This window comes from Polistes canadensis, unplaced genomic scaffold, assembly GCF_001313835.1.
Source record: "Polistes canadensis isolate GaletaPanama2010 unplaced genomic scaffold, ASM131383v1 scaffold_37, whole genome shotgun sequence".
NCBI classification, from domain to species: domain Eukaryota; kingdom Metazoa; phylum Arthropoda; class Insecta; order Hymenoptera; family Vespidae; genus Polistes; species Polistes canadensis.
In genome coordinates, this window is record NW_014569584.1 from 619,782 (window position 1) to 640,795 (window position 21,014).

General features: G+C 29.0%; 4 protein-coding genes across 7 annotated transcripts; 2 read left to right on the forward strand and 2 right to left on the reverse strand.

Annotated features, from left to right (window-relative positions):
* Window positions 1–541: 541 nt before the first annotated feature.
* Window positions 542–3,227, forward strand: LOC106784578 (lysophospholipid acyltransferase 7). The gene is made up of 7 exons (XM_014744298.1): window positions 542–829; window positions 1,483–1,757; window positions 1,875–2,026; window positions 2,114–2,322; window positions 2,414–2,735; window positions 2,813–3,025; window positions 3,154–3,227. Exons 1-6 carry the CDS (start codon window positions 618–620, stop codon window positions 3,023–3,025), a joined length of 1,383 nt encoding a protein of 460 aa, XP_014599784.1. The 5' UTR covers window positions 542–617; the 3' UTR covers window positions 3,154–3,227.
* LOC106784579 (serine/arginine-rich splicing factor 2) lies at window positions 1,424–8,391 on the reverse strand. 2 transcript variants are annotated; one of them, XR_001381430.1, is made up of 6 exons: window positions 8,039–8,391; window positions 7,325–7,468; window positions 7,048–7,250; window positions 6,671–6,761; window positions 3,785–4,346; window positions 1,424–1,571 (listed from the first exon to the last, which is right to left on the reverse strand). XR_001381430.1 is itself a non-coding variant. In XM_014744299.1 (4 exons), exons 1-3 carry the CDS (start codon window positions 8,218–8,220, stop codon window positions 7,049–7,051), a joined length of 528 nt encoding a protein of 175 aa, XP_014599785.1. In that variant the 5' UTR covers window positions 8,221–8,391; the 3' UTR covers window positions 5,177–6,761; window position 7,048. The 2 variants fall into 2 exon arrangements, 1 of the variants encoding a protein (XP_014599785.1); XM_014744299.1 differs by lacking the exons at window positions 1,424–1,571; window positions 3,785–4,346 and having other exon boundaries at window positions 5,177–6,761.
* Window positions 8,392–8,610: 219 nt separating this feature from the next.
* On the forward strand, window positions 8,611–10,017 carry LOC106784598. 2 transcript variants are annotated; one of them, XM_014744329.1, is made up of 3 exons: window positions 8,611–9,338; window positions 9,398–9,591; window positions 9,656–10,017. In XM_014744329.1, exons 1-3 carry the CDS (start codon window positions 9,233–9,235, stop codon window positions 9,842–9,844), a joined length of 489 nt encoding a protein of 162 aa, XP_014599815.1. In that variant the 5' UTR covers window positions 8,611–9,232; the 3' UTR covers window positions 9,845–10,017. The 2 variants fall into 2 exon arrangements, 1 of the variants encoding a protein (XP_014599815.1); XR_001381437.1 differs by lacking the exon at window positions 9,398–9,591.
* A 29-nt stretch (window positions 10,018–10,046) lies between these two features.
* Window positions 10,047–20,844, reverse strand: LOC106784597 (GATA zinc finger domain-containing protein 21-like). 2 transcript variants are annotated; one of them, XM_014744328.1, is made up of 9 exons: window positions 20,033–20,844; window positions 18,742–18,897; window positions 18,115–18,566; window positions 17,737–17,986; window positions 16,772–16,957; window positions 16,426–16,675; window positions 16,089–16,273; window positions 15,848–16,013; window positions 10,047–15,631 (listed from the first exon to the last, which is right to left on the reverse strand). In XM_014744328.1, the coding sequence occupies exons 1-8, from the start codon at window positions 20,168–20,170 to the stop codon at window positions 15,876–15,878; spliced, it is 1,755 nt and encodes a 584-aa protein (XP_014599814.1). In that variant the 5' UTR covers window positions 20,171–20,844; the 3' UTR covers window positions 10,047–15,631; window positions 15,848–15,875. The 2 variants fall into 2 exon arrangements, with proteins under 2 accessions (XP_014599814.1, XP_014599813.1); XM_014744327.1 differs by having other exon boundaries at window positions 10,047–16,013.
* Between the last annotated feature and the right edge of the window lie 170 nt (window positions 20,845–21,014).

Consider the following 21,014-nt stretch of genomic DNA (forward strand, 5'->3'; position numbering starts at 1 on the left):
TTCATAATGTATAAACAATAGGTAACTATTTTCATTTTTTCATTTTTTTCTGCTGTTGCGGTTCTATGCCAACTTTTTTGTAGTAAAGTATATAGAAACTCACAAGTCACCTTTTTTTATCTGCCCAGCATCATTTTTATTACCACTGGGACAACCATTGGACGATAGTATGTACTTAACGCGATGACGGAACAATACTATCAATATTGTATTCTTTGATAGTATTGTACCGTCATCTCGTAAAGTACCTACTATCGCTCACTGCTGGTCTCGGTAGTAACTAAGATGAACCTGGTTAGATAAAAAAGAGGACTTTTGAGCTTCTATCCACTTCTGTATTTTTTGCTGTAAACACTAGAGTAGTCACTACACACACACACACACACACACACACACCACAACAACATGAGAGATACACGAGTAATATAAGAGAATAAAAATTTCAACACATCTAAGTGTGATAAAAGTCGCTTGTGTGGCAGTTATCTGCGCCCCATATTTTTAAGTATCATTTTTCCGCTAGATGGCATTAACTATTCTACCGCAATGCATATACAAATACACTTTGAACCGCTTGGAGTTCCCTTCAGTCCTCTTAGTGAGCACGTACAGGAACCATGTTTCGCGATGACGTCATTTACGTATCTTTGTTACTTTCCTGTGTAGCTTTCGGAGTTGTCTATCGAAAGTTTAAAAATCCTCACGAGAGACAATGGATCAGTACAAGTTTTGGCTTGATTTTAATTATACTTGTTTCTGGAACTCATGTGATGCACCCCCTCATCTGCCTGTTAATTAATGCGGTCATCGTGACCAGGCTTTCTTGGAAGTACGACACAATCGATCTATTTCGTAGTCATAAGAATAGCAATATAAGACATTTTCGTCTATTAAATATTAATTGAATACATATTAAAAAAAGACAAGAAATTTTAGTATTAACATACGAAGTGTTAAAATATTCTGGTTTTTCTTCTCTCAATCCAAAATTTATATAACACAAAGTATTTCAGCGAGTTAAGCATAAAATCATGCATATTTCGTATTCTTTTTTTATTTATTAATGCAATTACAGAGTCCAAAGTTCCAAATGAAAATTCATGTAATCGTGCATACTGCACCTACTTTTTTTTTTTTTTTTTTTTAACAATATTATTTCCGAGTTCGAAATTCCAAATTACTTTTTTTTTTCTTTTTTTTTCTTTTTTTTCTTTTTTTCAGAAAATTAATTGGAATAATAATGCTCTATTATGATAAATGTTCTCAACTAAAACTTAATAATATGTGAACGAATATCTAGTATTTATTTAAATAGCATGATATTGTAATTTGGTTCCTACTACATAAATAAAAAAAAATTATATTCTATAGTACATCTACATGCTGCGATATGTAAGTGCATATAATATTAAATTCATAGGTGTATTCTTCTTCAGAGTTTATCCCATAATATCTTACTACATTTTTGTCTTTTATTTACAGAATATGCCATTTAGCAAGTTTATTCTTTTCATTTTTTTATTTACTTATTATCTTCCGATTGGGACACCTGGTTGGTATGCCGGTACCACCTGCACATACAAATTTAGTTCAAATGATTCTTACATTGAAGTTGTCTGGATTGGCATTTGAAATAAACTCTGCTGCTGCTATGAAGCTACCAGATGATCCTCAAGGAGTTAATTCTATGGCTTTAAAAAAAATTAGTTTTATGGATGTTTTCCATTACGGTCTAAGTTACATGGGAGTTTTGACTGGTAATTCAATGCAATATATTTGATTAAAAAGTTGAAAAATATACATGTAATAACAATAACAACAACGATATTGACAAGGAATGAACTTTAACATGCATTTATATTATTGTTTCACAGGTCCTTACTATCGGTATAGGACATATTGGGATTCGTTACATAGACCTTTCTCCAATTACATCGATCCATGGCCTCTAACATTATATAAATTAAAACAAGCTGCAGCATTGTCTGTACTTTTTCTCATCATGAATTATACATTTCCTACAGAGGTAGAAAGAAATTTGGTTTTAAGCATACAAAACAATATAAATAAGGAATAACAAGAATAAATACGATGAATTTTGTTTCTATTTTAGTATACTGTATCAGAAGAATATGCAAATCGATCGTTATTATACAGATGGCTCTACGCATACCCAGTCTTTGCAACATTTCGACTAAGATTATTTTCTGGAATAATTTTGTCTGAATGTGCATGTCAGATGGCTGGAGTAGGTGGTTATCCCACCAGATGTGAAACTGCACCTGGATTGGGCCCACGTAATTACCAAGAATTTGAAGAAATGTAAGGAAATTTTTCTACTTGGGAAGCATGGATTTTTTAAATATTATTTTACATAAACTTCAAATTATATACATCATTCCATTTTACATAGATGTACAGATAAGGAAAAAATAACACAAGAACCATTTGATTTTGAAACCATACATAACATGAACATATGGCAAGTGGAGACTTGTCATTTAGTGAGGTCTTGTATGAAATATTGGAATTCTTGCATACAATATTGGATGGGAGTTTACATATACAAAAGATTTCCATTTAAACCGTTAAGAATTATGATGACATTAACTCTGTCTGCATTGTGGCATGGATATGCTGTTGGTTACTATGTTTGCATATGCTCAGTTCCGTTTTATTTACAATTAGAAGATCTGTTAATAAAGTTCCACAACCAACATGAGAAGGATAGCATTGTTAGTGTGAACATTTATCAAAATTATAATTAATATACATAAATATATTTTTCTAAACGCTCTTTCATTTTTTATAGGGCTGGAAAATCTGGACATTTACTCTATGGGCTATGAGAGTTTCCTGTATGGCTTATTTGGGTGTACCATTTCTGTTACTCGACTTCCGACAAATATTACAATTTTATGCAAATCTATACTATCTTGGTCATATTAGCTCTCTTATACTATATATAGTAGCCAGATTATTGAAACCCTATATTATAAAGAAGAACGCAGAAAAGAACAAATAGGTAGAAGAAAAACAAGAATACATATACATATATATATTATTTTTCTATCAACTAATAATTAACTACCATAAATAAAAGATTAAAAACACTCACAATACGATATTAAACACATGTAAAAATATCATCAGGTTATCAGCTATAAAAGAATACACTGCACTCTTATAAAAGGAAAACGGATTTATAAAAATTAAAAAAAAAAAAAGAAAAGAACATACGAACTTCTGTGATAGATGTCTGCTACAATAGGTTGAAATTCGCCTAAGGAATATCACGAAAATTTCTGGTCCAGTATGGCCGAACTAACACTGTCTTCCTGCACAGCAAGAAGGAACATGACATTATATACATACGTAAGTATGTATTACAAAATAATTGCCTTTTCCGTAGACTTTAATGATTTGCGATTGATAATTAAGGGATTAATTGTAAATTCGTAATAATTCGTAATAATTCATAATAATAATAATAATAATAATATTAATAATATTAATAATATTATAGTAGTGTAAATACATAATACTAGAATAAGTTCAAGGATAAAAATGGAGAATAAGAGCAAAGAAAAAAACAAAATATACACATATAATAAGTGAAAGAAAATTTTTATTTATAGCCCTTACATCGATAAATATATAACTTGAATGATTAGTTAAACGTAACGATGGGTTAGAGCAAATATTATATATGCTGTATATAGATATGCACACCACACACATACACACATATATATACATATAGTAAATAATTTTCATGGCTTACCTCTATAATATGTTAACACCAAAATCCTGTTGAGATATATATATCGAAGAACCTAGAAGAAAAACACAAAAAAGAAAGAGCGGAGAAAACATGTGATATTCTTCGAGCACAATTCCACCTAGTTTAATTTTACTATGTGGCGGCAAGTGTCGAAAACGATAGCCAATAATTGGTCAAATAATTATTGACAACTAAGATAGATGTGGTAACTTATCAGCTGACGCGTAATCTCGTTCGCGAGGTGTCTGGTGATATGCTCACGTGCTACCTGCTACCCGGATCGATGTCTCTGCGACCAGCAACCGCGTGCTGCTGCTCTGATTGCGTTCTGCTTTTTTATTCTCTGCGTTTGACCGTACCATCCGCAAATTCTGCAGTGCGACCCCCCAAAGAGACTGCTCGCTCGCACACTCTCTCGCATCGATCTCTCGCGAACCTGCTTTCACCAGACCACCAACCGCTCGCTACTGCAAACTGCTTACAGCCCTGCTTACTCGGCTTACAGCTTACTCTCAGCTACCCCATCATCGGCTACACTCGCCATGCCACTCCTTTCCACCGCCTGTGGCACCATAAAATTATAACTTAGTTATACCGAGATAATATGATATATCCATGACAGGATTTTAACGTTTCATTAAGAATAACTGTTGAACAGTTAATAAACATATTATTTTTAATTTAATATTAAAAGCTTAATATAAAAGAGTAATTCTTTTTTTTATTTGTTTTTAAATAACCGCTTTGTGGACGATACTGTTATAGAGCTACGTTTTTCCTAATCCTTAAAGCAATACTTAATTGAACAAAGTTTATTATAAAAATAACACTTTTCAACAATGAAGCTTTATTTCTATGGGAACATGAAATTAATGTGTTATTGTGTTGTGCCATACATTAAAATATTATTTATCGCATCCACAAAGAGTTAAGTAGTAACACAATATTACAGGATATTACTAAAATCACGTTCGATAAGACGTATTGAACATTTTCCGAACTAATCGTGTTCTGATTACAATATAAATTTTCAATACACTATTGTATCTTTATAATAATTACAATATTTATAAACTGTTAACTCCTACAATAATACTTTCACTTTGTTTACACAATTATTTTTTACAGATAGAACAACATTTATATACAGAATGTAAAAAATTTCAACAATTATATTAAATCATAAAATACACGTACGTAATAATTTTGTAATAATCCTTTAAATATATAGCAAATGTCATTAATTTTTGTTAAGAAAAAAGCTCATTTAACTATTATAATCAGTTAAGTTAAACTGCAAACTTTAAAATTTGTATAACACACACTAGAAGTTACTATAAAATTATTAACATTTAAATTTGTCTGAAAAGTGTTATCGTCTATGTCTTTTTATGCTTTATTTTTATCTGGCAAAACTTTACATTAGTAAACCTATATTATTACAGAAACGCATATCTTACTTCTAAAATATATATTGTAAAAAAAAATTTTTCATTCAATATGAGATTTTTCATTGTTTGAGAATAGTTTGAAAGTTAAAAAATCAAAAAGACGTTTTGTGATGTAATATTAATTACGTATAAAATTTAGTCAACTGTGTGTATCTTACATTACCTGCTAATTACCATTATACATTAACACCATTACACTATTTCCAGGAATATTATTTTAGTCCTTTTTGCCCACTGTGGGCAATCTCATAATTATAATAAAAAATAATATCTCAATGTAACTTAGAAGTATTTTTTTCGTTTTATTGTAAACTATTAATTGCATTTGATTGAAAATAATAATTAAAAAAATAAAGGACATAATAATTACGCCAATACAGTTATTGAGAAAAAAAATAGAATAAAAAAATATTTTAATAGTTGATATATCATCTTTCGTATTAATTTATCAATGTAACAAATGTTAATACTCTGTTTCAAAAATGGATAAATTATGCAAACATTATATTGAATGTAATCTTTTCTTCAAGTTTTCAAAATATCAATACGTCGTCAATATGTAGTCAAATAACTAACATTGTTAAAACATTATATGTAAATACACTAGTTGACAATGAACCTGTCTATCCATTATGTACAAACTAAATCGAATGAATCAACTAAGGTAAGATATCGTTCGTTCTGCTCGTACATTGAGGAAGCACAGATTTATTGTCGTTTAGTGTATTTAATAATTGTTAGAATTATTTTGAAAAGACCTGTACAATATATTAATATTGACTATTCTGTCGGTAATAATATGTATTCCTTTCCCCTATTCTCTGTTTTTTTTTATGCATTTATATATCTATAATGCACGTACGCGTACACGAACAAACGAGAGATTATTTTTTTGCAATTTAAAAGAAATACTATACGAAATTACTAATTATTCAATATTCTCCTATAAAACCTAATTACGTGAAATACAAATGTAAACTATTATTAGTGTGACTCTATTATCATTAATAAACACAGATTACTATTCATAGACGTTTAGTGATGGGTGATATTTCCTATAGAATGTAGTACAAGTGCCATCAAATACAATATAATTTTGATAATTGTGATATACAGTAAATTGCAATTAATTAGTCTGTATACAATAGAAAATTACAAGTTTTCTTTCCTTTCAAACATACAAAAGTATTACATTAAACAATAATGCTTAATGTAAGAAAAATCAAATGAAATATTTAATCAAGAATTTGGTAAATTTATAGACTAATAATGTAAAAAGTAATACAATAAACTTGAATTTACGTTTTAGTTTCTTTTTCCAAAAAAAAAAAAAAACCGTAGAACAATACGTATTCAGAATTAATATATAAATATAAATGACACTCTGAATGAAAGTATGTTACAGAAGTGCTGTAGGTATAGAGTAATAGAATACCTTTTCAAATCTCTTCTCAAGACAGATAATATGGTGGGTCGAAGGATGTAAATCATTTTGCTGGTACTCGTATATCCTTTTATTCCAGTATCTACAAAATTCCGTAATATTATTAACACAATATATTAGAACATTAAATTTGCTCCTGCCTATATTTCTAGCCATTTAACATCAAACAGTAAAGTGAACAATTTAGTTAATCTATGCTCTTCTAAAGCGAAAACAAAATATTACATAAATAAATATTACAATTATCCACAAATATAGGCATGTGTTATTCGTTGCATCAAAACATGCATACATAATATATATTAATATATTTATTATCTATATAACGAGAACAATATAAAAATGTTGATTAAATCAATAGAGCTTACCTTATCTTGATTTTGAACGACTGTCTTTTTGTCGCTCTTGAGACTTGCTGCGAGAACGAGATTTCCCACGAGAACTTTTACTATCAGAGCGAGAACGACTGCGGCTACGACTGTAGGAACGTCTACGATCTCTATCACGACTACGAGACCTACTACGTGATCGTGTACGAGATCGTCTGCGATCTCTGCTACGGCTGCGTGACCTAAATATAAAAAATCAAATTGATTAAAAAATTCTTACATGACTTAACATTTAACTTAAAGAAGATAACATTACCTGCCACGTCTGCGACTTCCACGACTTCGATGAGGTGAGGTTGGTCGACCATAACGTGCCATTTGAACTCTAAGTTCCCTACCGTCTAACAACCTTCCATCCATAGCATCCAATGCATCTTCTGCATCACGTTTATCATAGAATCTGTAAAAAGTTATAAATCAAATTAATTCCTTTGATGCTTGTGTGTGTGTGTGTGTGTATAATATAAAAAGCATTATATTTGTCAGTCACCTGCTTTAATCTCACATAGTACAAAGTATATTAACAGAAACATTTTTATCATCATACTAAATTAATAATAACCTAAACTAATTTATAAATTTAGTAACAAATTGTAACTAAAAAAATATATTAAAGTCCATCATGCAAACATATTTTTAGTTCAAACGAATAAGAATATACGTCCGCTTTTTCTCCCCATATTTGAAACATCACTTACCAAAGCGGAAACTGGCATCACAGTTGCAAACCGAAAAAAAATATCTTATAGATAACGGTTAGAACTGAAGAAAAAATAATTCTATTTATTATTATAATGAATTATTATTTATGAGTTACGACTTTTTAAGATGACGTCACAAATATGCCATTGAACAGAAGCCTGTTGGTAAGATGTAACACATACCTACACAGGTACTGTTTTCGTATATAGGATAATATTACAAATTTATGTTATTTTGTTCTTAGATGAGAGAATAAATAAATACGTACCTCACAAAGGCAAAACCACGACTTTCACGAGTGAAACGATCTCGTGGTATGTAAATATCCCCAACTTCCCCGCATCTTTCAAACACACGCCTGAGATCTTCTGGCGTCGTTCTATAAGTTAGATTGTCAACCTTTAAAGACACCATGCCGTCGATACGCGGCGGTGGCCTACCGTAACTCATATTCGCTATAATTACTTTTTTTTAATTTGTCACTATTTCAACCAACCAGTTGTATTATATTTAGAAATATAAACGTTAACGTGGTATAACTCACGAGCGAACTATACACTCTATTAGAAAATGGCGTGTGGAAGCAACGACGGCGGAAGAGTATGAAAGTGATTCGGCACGAAGCATTATGGGAATGTGGAGGGGAATATGGACGATACTACGTTATTCAGATGAACATTTTAAAACCATTATTCAATCTATTTATACTAAATAAATTTTTATTAATAAATGTTTAAAATATTCTTTAAAATATATTTAACATATATTTATATAGATTATACATATTCATCTATACATAAATAATTTTGATATATATATATATATATGTTATAGCAATGATGGAGTACGAATACTCATGTGACTCAGTAATACGTATTTATATAGATAAAGAAAAGATTTATGTGAGAAGTGGGAGGAAGTCTTAAAGGAAAAGAAACGGTAGATTCCTTTTCCCCCACTTTTAACTTTCTCGAAATCCACAGATTAGGATTTTTGTGACACAATCATATGATTTCAAATTTACGATGGATACACTTATGTTCACGGTCACCGTCCATGATAAAAAAGACATTTAAATATACACACTATCCAATAAATTAGCTACAGTGCTTATCCACGCTCACATATATATTCATACAACTTACGTAGAATTGCTCTAAAGCACGTTTTACTTGCCACATACACGTATACACATACATAGGCAGAATATTATGAATATACAGAATCATGGTGTACGACACCGGTAAATTATTTAACAGGATGTGAAATTTTACTGATATATATCTTATCCTATTAACGCACTCGAAAAATCTACAATTCTTATCGATAAAGAAAAAAGAATTGCGAATCAACAGATGCAATTTAAAATTTCATATCTGTCAAATTTGATAATATATATATATATATATGTAATTAAAAAGATTGAGTATATAAATGTAATAAAAATTATTAAATTGTAACAATGGAGGATAAGTCGTTAAGAGATGCTTCGATTATATACGATAAACAATTTAATGAAAATATGAAACTAGCAAAGTATTTCTTAAAGCAATTACGTGACAAACAAGGTTAATATTTGTAATATAAAAATTGTTTATTTATTCATTAAAAAGTTATTCTATTTTAGAAATTCAATTAGCTACGAAATGGCTTGTTCGTGTTAACGATATCAAGTCATCATCCTTGGAAGTAAAAAAAGATCGTAATGCTTTCTTATGTTATTTTCTGAAAATTTTGAGAGAAGCAATTTTAAAAAATCATAGCGAATGCGAATCCAGCAGAATGTTCAATTCGGAAAATAGATTAGGATTATTTCATTCTGTATGCTCTACAATACAATGTGTTATACATTAATAAGAAAGTAATCAAATACATTTAATTGTAGAATCAAAATTCTAAAATATCTACGAATGGATTATCACAAAATGGTACACAATCGTCAAATATTAAATATCATTCGAGGTGGTCACAAAATCATCGTACATATGTTGCTGTTAAACCTTTACCCGGAAGAGGGGCATTAATATACATGGCTGTATCTAAAAATCCGGGATTAGAAAATTGGGATTTATAGGTAACATTAATAAAATGTACGCAATAATTGACAATGATATATTTCTTTTTGAATTTCAATTTGAAACACAACTATCAAGATTATATAAGTAAAATAGATCTTTAGAAAATTCCTGCCTTTTTATGTTTTAAGGTTTAAATATATATGTATAAAGTTTTACAAAGAGAGACACTGTCAACGCATTATTGTTTTTTTCTTTTTGTTTTTTTTTTTCTTTTTTATTTAAGTTTCAATGAAGCTGTACTTATGGTATCACAACAATGCCCTTGTACAAGATGCCCCCTCGATAATGTAAAAATCTTTTCAATTTTCTATATATTATATAATCATCGTCGTATATCAGTTTTGTGGATCGTACCGATCATAGAAAGGGTAGCAAATGTATATTTAAATATGCATTTCCATTGTTTCATTACACATTTCTACATGCGTTTTCTTATGGACTGCTTTTATACATTCATACAAAAATCGATCGAATGTAAAAAGTATGAATGACAATGTAATAGGTAGCTTTGCTTTACGTTAATGTAAATTATAGTAATTAGGCGATTTCTAGTTCGACTGGAAATAATAGTTATGATTATTTTTTTTCTTTTTTTTCTTTCTTAAATCATTATATGATAATGATATTAACTTTTAATATGTATAATAATGATTCATGGTCAAATTTTTATATTTCGATTAAAAAGATCCTTAAAAACTAACGTATAACAAATTACATTACAGCAGCCCAATAATTAGCTTTAAAAAATTTAACAGAGATATTTTTAGAATAATTTTATACAGAGTTTAAAAAATAAAAGTCTATCAGAATAAAGAAAAATAGAAAGGAGAGTAAAAACAAATGAAAAGAAAAACGGATAAAAAATAGCAAATAGGAAATGGAAAAGAAATAAATGGAGCGATCAATCATAATAAGGGCAGATTTGATAAAAAGATTTGAAGTGTATAGCTCAGACAATTGTACAGTCGATGTTTCATCTTATGCTGCAAGAGGGCACAGTTTAAGTAGGATGCATTGTACCATACAAACTGTCGCTTACATTATTACTATTCAACAATTCAAAATACTTATAATAATACACACAACCTTGAATAATCTCAACAGCTGCTGGCCTAAGCCTGAATCAACTTATCGCGTAAATTGTGGATAAAAAATTAAATTTTTGCTATTATTATTTTGCATATATCGCTATGCACAGTGATATGTCATCATGTGCTTTGTTGAAATAAGTTAGTACTTTATTGATCAAAGCTTCATAACGCTATGGTATTTTTTAATGTTTTGTATATAAAATATGCCAGGGCACTCATAGTCATCAGTCACTAAAAAATTGGAATAAGGTGAATACACGCTGCTTGAATGTATTACACTTTTCCTTTTCTATTACACTTTCATACATACTATTTTTTCTTTTTGTTGTTGGCATTTATATACCCATCGCATAATTTTCATGATTTTTTTAATTTGCCTTATTATTCATTATAACATTATGTTCTATATAAAAATAATACTCAGTCGATTAGTTCAGATTAATACTCATGTACAATGGGAAAGGGGTTTTAGCGTTTCGAATGTTTCTAATGAGAATAATTATACTTATGAATTAAATTAGACATGTGTGTAGACATGACTTAAAATTTCTACTGCAGACAAAACAAAAATATGCAGATGGACGGAACAGTGCTATGTGATTAGCAAATAGTAAATTTTTTTGTAATAATATTTTAATCGTTACGCAAAAACCCCTCTTCGATAAGTATACAATTGTTTTTAGAAGCTGTCGTATACACATCTTCATTATAGATATCCCTAAACCGAGACCATTCAGGCACTCTAGCAATTAATTATATCAATATTTTTCAATGTAAACCAAATTAAAAGTTAAAAATAAACGTGCATTCATACTCTTGACACGTTTCTAGAAAACATTTTTCCTCTGATCATACTGTTTCAAATATTAATAGTCAACAATGTAACATTTTTTGGAGAAAATACGCATGTACATATATCATTCGTGTAAATATGTCATCGCTATAAATGGATATATATAGAAGGTCTAGGTGAGAAGGCACCTAAAGCATTGACCATCTGCATAACTGTACATAATAGATTACTTGATTTGCAAAAAGAAAAGAAAAAAGGGGGAATGATCATTTGCGCAGTGCCTGATCGTACATATTAACTGTTAAAAAAGAAGCTTGTATCTAATAAAATGTAAGTACAATGTCAAAACAATAAATTAAGAAAATCATTGCCAAATATCTTATGCAAATATTGATGCAAAACACAATGAATGCAATAAATTAGTTTAAATAATATTTAGGGAATTTATAAAAATAGGTGTACAAAAACAAGGGGAAAGGAGATTAACTAAATAATCTAATAATTAAGTAAGACAATTCTTCTTATGAAGGTCATTTTAAGTAATGTTGATTAAAATCTTAAGAACTAAAATCAAAACTTGCAGAATACTGATATATAAAAATATCTATATAAAGCCTCAGCATTATCATCTTTAAAACCAACCATTCGAATCTATGGTGGTCCACAACTAAGTCTTAATTAAAAGACAACTATTAATAAGATCTAATAAATTTATCGATTATATAATAGCAATACTTCATTCTTCATTCATGCTAATTATAAAAAATATCTTCTAATTTCGAGTTTAGCAGAGAGCTTCGAACAATTCTAATTTTTATCCTACACGATCATAATAGTACAAAAAATATGATCATTACTTTTTGAACGAGTTACTTTGAGCCAAACGTAACTGAAAAATGCTTAACAGTTTACCTGTTCAAGTTACTCTATCGTATAATCCATAAATAAATTGTTTCTTGTAAAATATAATACAATTAAAATGTTATAGTACACCATTCAACCTTATTACTTAGTAACATTTTGAAAAATGCTACTTAGAATCTTAGACAATATATATTCCAATTCCTGATCTTTATCAACTTTACTTTTCACATTAATATGAAAACCAGAAGTTGACACATATCTTTCAAACATTTGCTTTATTAATTTATATATAAATATATGTTATAAGTTATCAGTATTTTTGCACCTTATTTTTGTTTAGAATTGGTATTGTATAATCAATTTTTAAAAATTCAATTTTTTATTGTGAATTTTTGTTAGGCAAATGTTTCAGAAAATTTACATCTTATAGTGTTACTTATAATATGACATAATAATCCTTTTATAAATATATGATATATATTATGTAAAGATGTCTGTTCACAATGTGTATATATGTTACTGCTAAAGACCAAAATTGGATAATATTAAGATTCACATAGTGAATACCAACACATATCAAATACGTCAGTGAAAGACTGAATATTTAAATATATTCTTATACATTTGAACCATTATCGGTGTATGCCGTCAAGAATTGGTACGATCTAATGGAGTTTATTGATGTTTATTATTAATAATCTTTTTTTTTAATAATAAAGTATGATCCAAAAATGTAACACAAATATTTTTATTCAATACTTACTAATAGGGCATCGTGAATATCGACATTTACCAATGTAAATCAAAAATAAGGATATTAAGCAAATATTTCAGACATATATCAAGCCACCATGTTAATCCTTGATATTCTACAATTTCAGTCTTTCATGGTAACATATATACAAAAGATCCATTTGAAAGATATGTGACTTCTTTAATAGTTTTCACGAAAAGCATATTAAATATGATAAAAAAAAAAAGAAAAGAAAACATATCATTCAGAAAGAGATTCTGTGATCAAAGATTCTGATCACTTGGAAAAGATTCTTATTAGTATTTGTATCTATTTCTCCGATACTAGCACTATTTGTGCTTTATTATTTACTATGCAACAGTACTACACAAATTGTTTTCTTTGACATGTCCTTTCAAAGTTATTCTAAAAATTGACACAAATTATATTAAGATGTAAATTTCTTGTACCTGTTTATATTGTTAAGGGCATGTTTTATATATCTTTTGTATGTATTTGATCTTTATTTATGTAGTACTATCGTTTATTATTGTATCGGTCTAATATATTTGTATCTATGTGTTATATAGAATATATTTGTAATACGCTTATGCGTTTTTAAGGCTCCTTTGATAATTACTAAACCTAATTGCTCCACATACTATTACAGCTATATTTCTTGCTCTGTCATAAGTTTAAGAATTATTGCAGATTGAAAAAAAGCTCGCAAAAAGAAATATAAAAGTGTATATGTGTGACTTTATGTAGTACGAGAAATAACATATTAATTTTTGTTATATTCTCTTACCTATATTCTATGTTACACGGACTAAATCTATTTTTGGCAAAGTTGTTTAGGTATACGATGTCAAGTATAACAATATATAAGTAGATGCATTGGCCATAATATTATGCTCTATTAAAGACAGCTTAATATCTGTCGCTAATATCTTATCTGTACAATCTTGCAAAAAGTAGATCGGCAATAACTCTTAAAAAATAGAAAGAGCAAATTATTAAAATATTCCATACTACGAACATCTCTACTGTGTTACAAGAAACTGCTTATGTCTTTCTATTTATTAAAAATAATGAAAACATTTAAAAAGAAATTTTAAAAATAAAAAAATAAAATAAAAAAAATAAAATAAAACTATAAAAACGCTATAAAAATCGATAAATCTTTATAAAAAGCCATATTAATAGTGGAGCAATAAAATTTAATCTTAATTTTCGACATATAGACGAATGCTATTCATATATTAATTCGCGAAGATTTTGAACATTTTCGATCAATGTCGAGAAAAAGAGAGCATGTTAACAGGTTATTGTTATTGTAAGACAACAATCTATATCGCATCCATAGGATGTTCTTATTGCTTTTAGAATCTTATCTTATATGGTCGTGTACTATTTTCTTTGTTAAGTACAAATTGATTCAACTGTGTACTGTGGCAGTTGAGAAGCGTTTTGACATAGGAAGTAAAAATGAGGAAGTAAACTATTAATAACATTTACGTCTGCAGTATCGTGTTTGCATAAATTTACATAGAAGTTTTATATTTTATATATAATTTTTTGTTCAATTACAAAAGATATAAGAGAATAGAAAATATAAATTTCTATGTAAACTAATAACGCGTAATATTTAACACGATACTGACATGTAATTTGATAAATTTAAATATCCGAATGAATGTCAAAATATTTCAAATAGCTTCTTTCATGTACTATCAGATTTTTTTCGATCGTTTTTAAATACGTACTTACTTATACATTACTAAAGCATATTAAAAAATACAATTTTATACACTAGAAAAATTTAACGAGGCATTTCATAAAAAGCTTATTGTATATAAAACAACGAGAGTATTATTGGTTATTATGTCATTTGCGACCAAAAAAGCCCGTGGAACAAAACGTTAAGTTTTTTTATTTCATTAATTAGTTTCTTCATAATATATTCATTTGAAACTACTTGCACAGTAATCTAGCACTGTTTATTACTATTTTACTGGCAATCGAGCTCTATCCTTGCTTTTAAAACAGACAACGATTAGCTTCATGTACGCAAAAGTACATACACATCGAAAGAACAATTTATGCACATATGTACAATGATCACTCATCGCTCTCCAGTCGAAAGCATAGAAAATTTTGTATAAAAATATTCTTATTCACATGCACAAATATGTATATGCATATATATATATATGTACATTTTGAGTAATCATGTAATTAATACTGTGTGCTTAATATCATAATACCTTTCACATGTTCTGTACCACGGGCCTGATGACAGCTGAAAAAAATACCTCAACTGTATATCATCTCAAATTTTCGAGATATAAAGAGTGAAGAGATGAGATTGAAGATATAATTATTAAATACGTTAACCATTAATGAATTGTAAAATTTGATTGAATTTTACACTTTTGTACATCAAATTCAATCACATTTTACATTTCTATACTATTGGATCAATCATACTGTTTAGAAATTCTTTTTGTATGTATACCTAGGTACGATGTCTTGAACAAAGTTTCTCACTGCGTATCTTCAGCTAACGATGTCGCAACCAAATTTAATGGTACATCTGAAACATTTTCTTCATCTCCTTCCTGCGTTTCTTCAGTCTTTACCGAAAGACATTGTTGTTGTTCTGGAGCTTCAGTTTTCACAGGCTATAAGAATGAAAACAAAATAATGATCAATTTTCATAACATAAGAAAAATAGATAAGCTCATAATTAAACTTACATGTAGTACATAACCCGACATCATTGGAAAATTAAGTGTAGTAGAAAATGGTCCATGGCTACCAGGTATACGTGGTAATCCTCCCATTAGAAGATGAGGCTGAATTGTTTGACGCAAAGCCGCCAGCATAACTTTTTCAGAATCAGATTGTTCAGATTGTGGTGGTACTGCTGCATCTCCTTTTTCTACAATATTATCATTTACATTATAAATTCAATTAATTAAAGTAAATAATTATAAAAAAGATTAACCCATGCAATATAAATCTATTAAAATATTATCAAGTCTATGAAATTTAAATTAATAAAGAAAATAATAGTAAATTCTGATTTATTACTTCTATGTCGTGTTTGTTTTTCGCCTTTAGGTCGGCGTCTGCGTGTGTGTATTGTGTCTCTTCGCATGGTAACTGGACGATTAACTCCATGAAGTTTATAATAAAGTCCGCACGCATTACAAACCATTTCACCCTTCATATTTCTCCGCCAGATCGTTGTAGTCATAGTACCACAATTAGTACAAGCCATATCATTTTTTTTAGTATTATTACCACTTTGTTGATCGAATTGTGGTTTTTGATCGTCAACCTGAGACAATTATAAGAAAACAAACAAATAAAAATATCTAATTACTTTAATTTATATAAATAATTAAATGATAACAAAATACTAGTTTCATCCTACTTTTATTTTCATTTTATATGACCATCCAGTAAAATCTTGTGCTTGCTCTTCGCTAGACTCATGTTGATAATTAGCAGTGTCTGGGCTTGTTGGAGCCTTACTTGGATAACTTTGTTTTCTTCGACCTTTAGTTTCTTTTCGTCCAGTACTAGCTGGACTGGATGGATTACTGTCTATAGAAGTAATCTAGAAAGAAATCAGACATATTTGTATAGAATATTTTAAAATAGAGTACTTTCATTTTTTCCTATGTCAAAAATTATTAAATTGTATGTATTACGCAGAATAAATAAGAGAAAATATTCAATATTAATTTTATATAAAGTTCCGATATAAACAATAAATAAAAATTTTGTTAAAAAATTGAAAACTTCCAATTCCTTTTTCAGAAGTTAACATAAATCACCAAATAGTATATGTTAAAAAAGAATAGATAAGAATAAATATTCTAAAAAAGAAATATTCTTACTAAAAGTTCAGGTAAATTCAATGAATAGGATTACTATCCAAGGGTTCGAACATTCCAATTCATTTTTGAAATCTATGACAAAGAATTTTCCTTTTATCTATTATCTTGTAGCGTGTTCTTATTGGGTTTTTTACCTGCTAGCAGGTAAGCCCAATGAATGGACCCTAAGAAAGGTTTCTAATACACAAAGCCCTTTATATCTACTAGTTTCTAAATCTATACATTTTTATTATTAAGCAAACTACGAGATTTTTTCTATTATACGATTTCCATGTAAAATAACTTAAAAATAAAAATGCCATAAAAGAGTTATTCCGAATATTTCTACACACATTTTTTAAATAAAAATAATAATATTAACTAAAATAATTTTTAAAATATTAGTAATTTTTTAAATATTTTTTATATACGAAAATTTTGATTATAAAAAATATATTTTTAATAAAAACTATGAAAATAAATATTATTCAAAATTATAATATGTAATTATACGTACTTTATTTTCTATGCATGGTGTAGTAATACAATTCGCCCCAGGTACAGAAGAATCAGCTAAAGAATGTTCAGTATTTGTTCCTGGAGCGTCCTTATAAAATCTTATTTGTGTAGGCGATTTATTAGAATCAACAGTAGTAATACCAATTTGTCTATTTTTGATTAAAGATCGAAGCAGATTAGTTGCTTCTCCGGTAAAACCATTGTTTACATTATTTTCTTTTGTTCGTGTTACTTCCAAATTTCTAGTACTGTGTTTATAAGAAAAGAAAACAGAATCGTAAATATAGATAGAAAATCTAAAAATAGATAGAAACTTTTGTTCCTATACATTCAGTAATCAAATACTAAAGTTAATAAATTCTCATTGATTACTTACTTTGCAAGGGCTTGCCACAATTTTGTAGTTTCTTGATCGATATGAGTATCCGAACAATTGCTTTCTGGTGTATCCATCCTATTAACTGGACTATGATGAGGTGTATCTGGTTTAGAATCTTCACAGTTATCGTTCATTTTAATTCGTTTCATGGTCATATCATAGCCATTTTCTTCACCTTCGGTATCTTGTTCATCTCGATCCTCTATTTCGAGTCTATCTGGATCTGAACTGTACGAACACGTATCATCTTCTGGTTCACATTTATTATTATCATTTTCTAGCACTTCATTTGTACGCAATTCTAATCTGTGTGTTTGTATTTGAGGTATTGTGTTTTGATTAATGCTGGCTGGAGAATTTGGGTCTTCATTAAATAACGTTTTATTTAATTCAATAAAAGATTGTACGGGATTTACATCTGATATTTTGGCAGTGGAGAAAGAATTTACCTGAAAAAAATTACACTTTTAATTATAGTGGTAAATAAATAAATAAATAAAATAGTCTAGACAAAAAAAAATAACTATCAATATAAAATATTAAAAGGTAGATAGTAAAACAAAAATTTGCAAATCTTAATAAATTGTGAATGATTTATAAAACAAATATAATAAATAACTATACCTGAACATCATTGATTGATGATCGATGGGGGAAACTCAGGTACCGTTTAAATAAGCTATCTGATTTTTGTGCACACTCACGAAAATTGTATAGTGATTCTAACTTGAATGTACATCGGGTACATAACTTAGATGGTAGAAAATCATCTTTTTTCACCTACAAGAGTTATATAATCAAAATTACAGTGTTTTTAATTATATCAAAATTGATATTTATACAGATAATAATTTATTAATATTATTAAAGTCATCAGAGTAGATTTATTTATACTAATAAACATTAAATATTTCATTGTGTATATATGTGTGTAAATTAACATTACAAATAAATATAATTACAGTTTAAACAATACACATAGAATTTTAAAAAGAAACAGAATACACACACACACACACACACAGATACAAAATATTGTTCAAGAGTGAAGAAAAAAAATAATATTAGGAATATAAAATAAAAAAAATTTTACAGACAAAAAAATATGAAAAAAATGAACAAAGAATTAATAACATAAAAATGTAAATGTATGCATGTAAAAATGAAAAAAATACTTTAAAAAAAAATGTTCAAGATGTTGGTTTGGCAAGAGTTTATGTATATCTATATTCTAAACAGTCATTACCTTTACAATATGTATTATTCATAATATTATTTTAAAGAGTCATAATCTCCGTGTTAAAGGATAAAGCCTATAAAAGTCTAACGTCACATCATTTTGTGGAATCCGCGTGTGAAACCTGATAACAGGTCGTCCATATAAGGAGCTCCCCACTCCCAGAAGACTGCATAAGAGTGGAACGAAGCTTATCAGTGCCATTTTAAATGCTCCCATGAATCGTTACCTTATCTCGCGGTCACATCTCTTGCCAAACTTTCTCTCGTGGCACACACGCGCGCATAGTGTGTGGACGAGGATAGAGAGAGCAAGTGAGTAGCAAACGGATAAAAGGAAAAGAGAGAGAAAGAGGCAGACAGAGAGCGAGCAAGAGATAGAGAGAGAGAGTAACAGAGCACTCCACATACATATATATATATATATATATATATATCACGCACACATAAACATATATAAAAGAAGGAGAAAAGAAAAGAGAGGAAGAAGGGTGATGGCGGCTTATAGGGACAAAGGGGGAGAGGAGATAGAGAAAGAAAGGGGAAGGAAAAGAGAAGAATAGAAAAAGAGAGCAAAGAAGCGGATAACATTATACAAGTGCGAGGTCCACAGATGGTCGTGTTTAATTTATCACGATATCAACAGAAGAATCGGATAGAAACATTTGCCATAACTTACCTCAACACCGAGGCATGCTAATATCTTGTCGGCGAGATTTTGCTGTAAGCCTTGCTCCTCAAATATGGATGTTTTGACATCTTTCGTGGATAAACAAAGGCGACACAGGTCGTGCAACTTGGCCGATATATTAATCATAATTGTAAGCTCCGACTACTCTGCACGCCACGTAAAACACGAATCATCAAGGGTTGCACTCTTTCCTCGACTGACGAAGTATCTTTCTCCACTGCCACTACGCGTTTACCACGATAGGGAAGGACACAGAATCACTTATCACAGCCACTACCGCTCCTGGTCATTGTCAGCGGCACAATATACACAGGACATAACTATGACTACACATAGATAGTCTACTACCAGATGCCAGAGGATATCCTTTAGGATGCAAGCCGTATTTGCACTAAATTCATAGAAATTAAAGAATGCCACATTCAAAGAACGAAAAACACCATATCTAATACTAGTTAAATATCGAACGATTGTTCGTTCTTAGATTAGAATTATTTATAGGAATATATTTATATCTTTACTAAGGACTAAATCAATTTTACTTTAGTTATTAACTAGTTTTGATTTATTTATTCAACAAAAATAATTACTTCTTGTTGTAATAAAAACCGGTAGTCCTGTAATAATAGTGTCCAATCACACGGAAGTATAATGGAAACTCAATATCGATAAGTTCAATAACAGCGCTAAATGCGGTATAGATCGAACTAAAAATCAATATGGCTATGTAATCGATAAATTTAAATATTTCTAGTACCGATACGATAAACGTCTAATGAAATAAGAAAATAAACAATTATAGACGATTTTGTATAATTTTTAATACATAAAATATTATATTATGGGGTATTCATAAATCATTTTTCTCTTTTTAAACTTAAATTCTTCATGAAAAGATATGTCTCTAGAGTTAGTTAATATTTTGTTAATATAATTATTGATATATATTTATATCAGTTTTGAAAAGAAT

Bases quoted from the DNA above. Each gene is read 5' to 3' on its own strand.
- LOC106784578 (XM_014744298.1), top strand. From the start codon at position 618: ATGTTTCGCGATGACGTCATTTACGTATCTTTGTTACTTTCCTGTGTA. The intron at 830-1,482 runs GTACGACACAAT...TTTTATTTACAG, and splicing joins GTGACCAGGCTTTCTTGGAA to AATATGCCATTTAGCAAGTT. The intron at 1,758-1,874 runs GTAATTCAATGC...ATTGTTTCACAG, and splicing joins TTACATGGGAGTTTTGACTG to GTCCTTACTATCGGTATAGG.
- LOC106784579 (XM_014744299.1), bottom strand. From the start codon at position 8,220: ATGAGTTACGGTAGGCCACCGCCGCGTATCGACGGCATGGTGTCTTTA. The intron at 7,469-8,038 runs GTACGTATTTAT...AACTTTTTACAG, and splicing joins CGTGGTTTTGCCTTTGTGAG to ATTCTATGATAAACGTGATG. The intron at 7,251-7,324 runs GTAATGTTATCT...TTTTATATTTAG, and splicing joins GGAAGTCGCAGACGTGGCAG to GTCACGCAGCCGTAGCAGAG.
- LOC106784598 (XM_014744329.1), top strand. From the start codon at position 9,233: ATGGAGGATAAGTCGTTAAGAGATGCTTCGATTATATACGATAAACAA. The intron at 9,339-9,397 runs GTTAATATTTGT...ATTCTATTTTAG, and splicing joins GCAATTACGTGACAAACAAG to AAATTCAATTAGCTACGAAA. The intron at 9,592-9,655 runs GTATGCTCTACA...ATTTAATTGTAG, and splicing joins GATTAGGATTATTTCATTCT to AATCAAAATTCTAAAATATC.
- LOC106784597 (XM_014744328.1), bottom strand. From the start codon at position 20,170: ATGATTAATATATCGGCCAAGTTGCACGACCTGTGTCGCCTTTGTTTA. The intron at 18,567-18,741 runs GTATAGTTATTT...AATTTTTTTCAG, and splicing joins CATCAATCAATGATGTTCAG to GTAAATTCTTTCTCCACTGC. The intron at 17,987-18,114 runs GTAAGTAATCAA...TTATAAACACAG, and splicing joins TTGTGGCAAGCCCTTGCAAA to TACTAGAAATTTGGAAGTAA.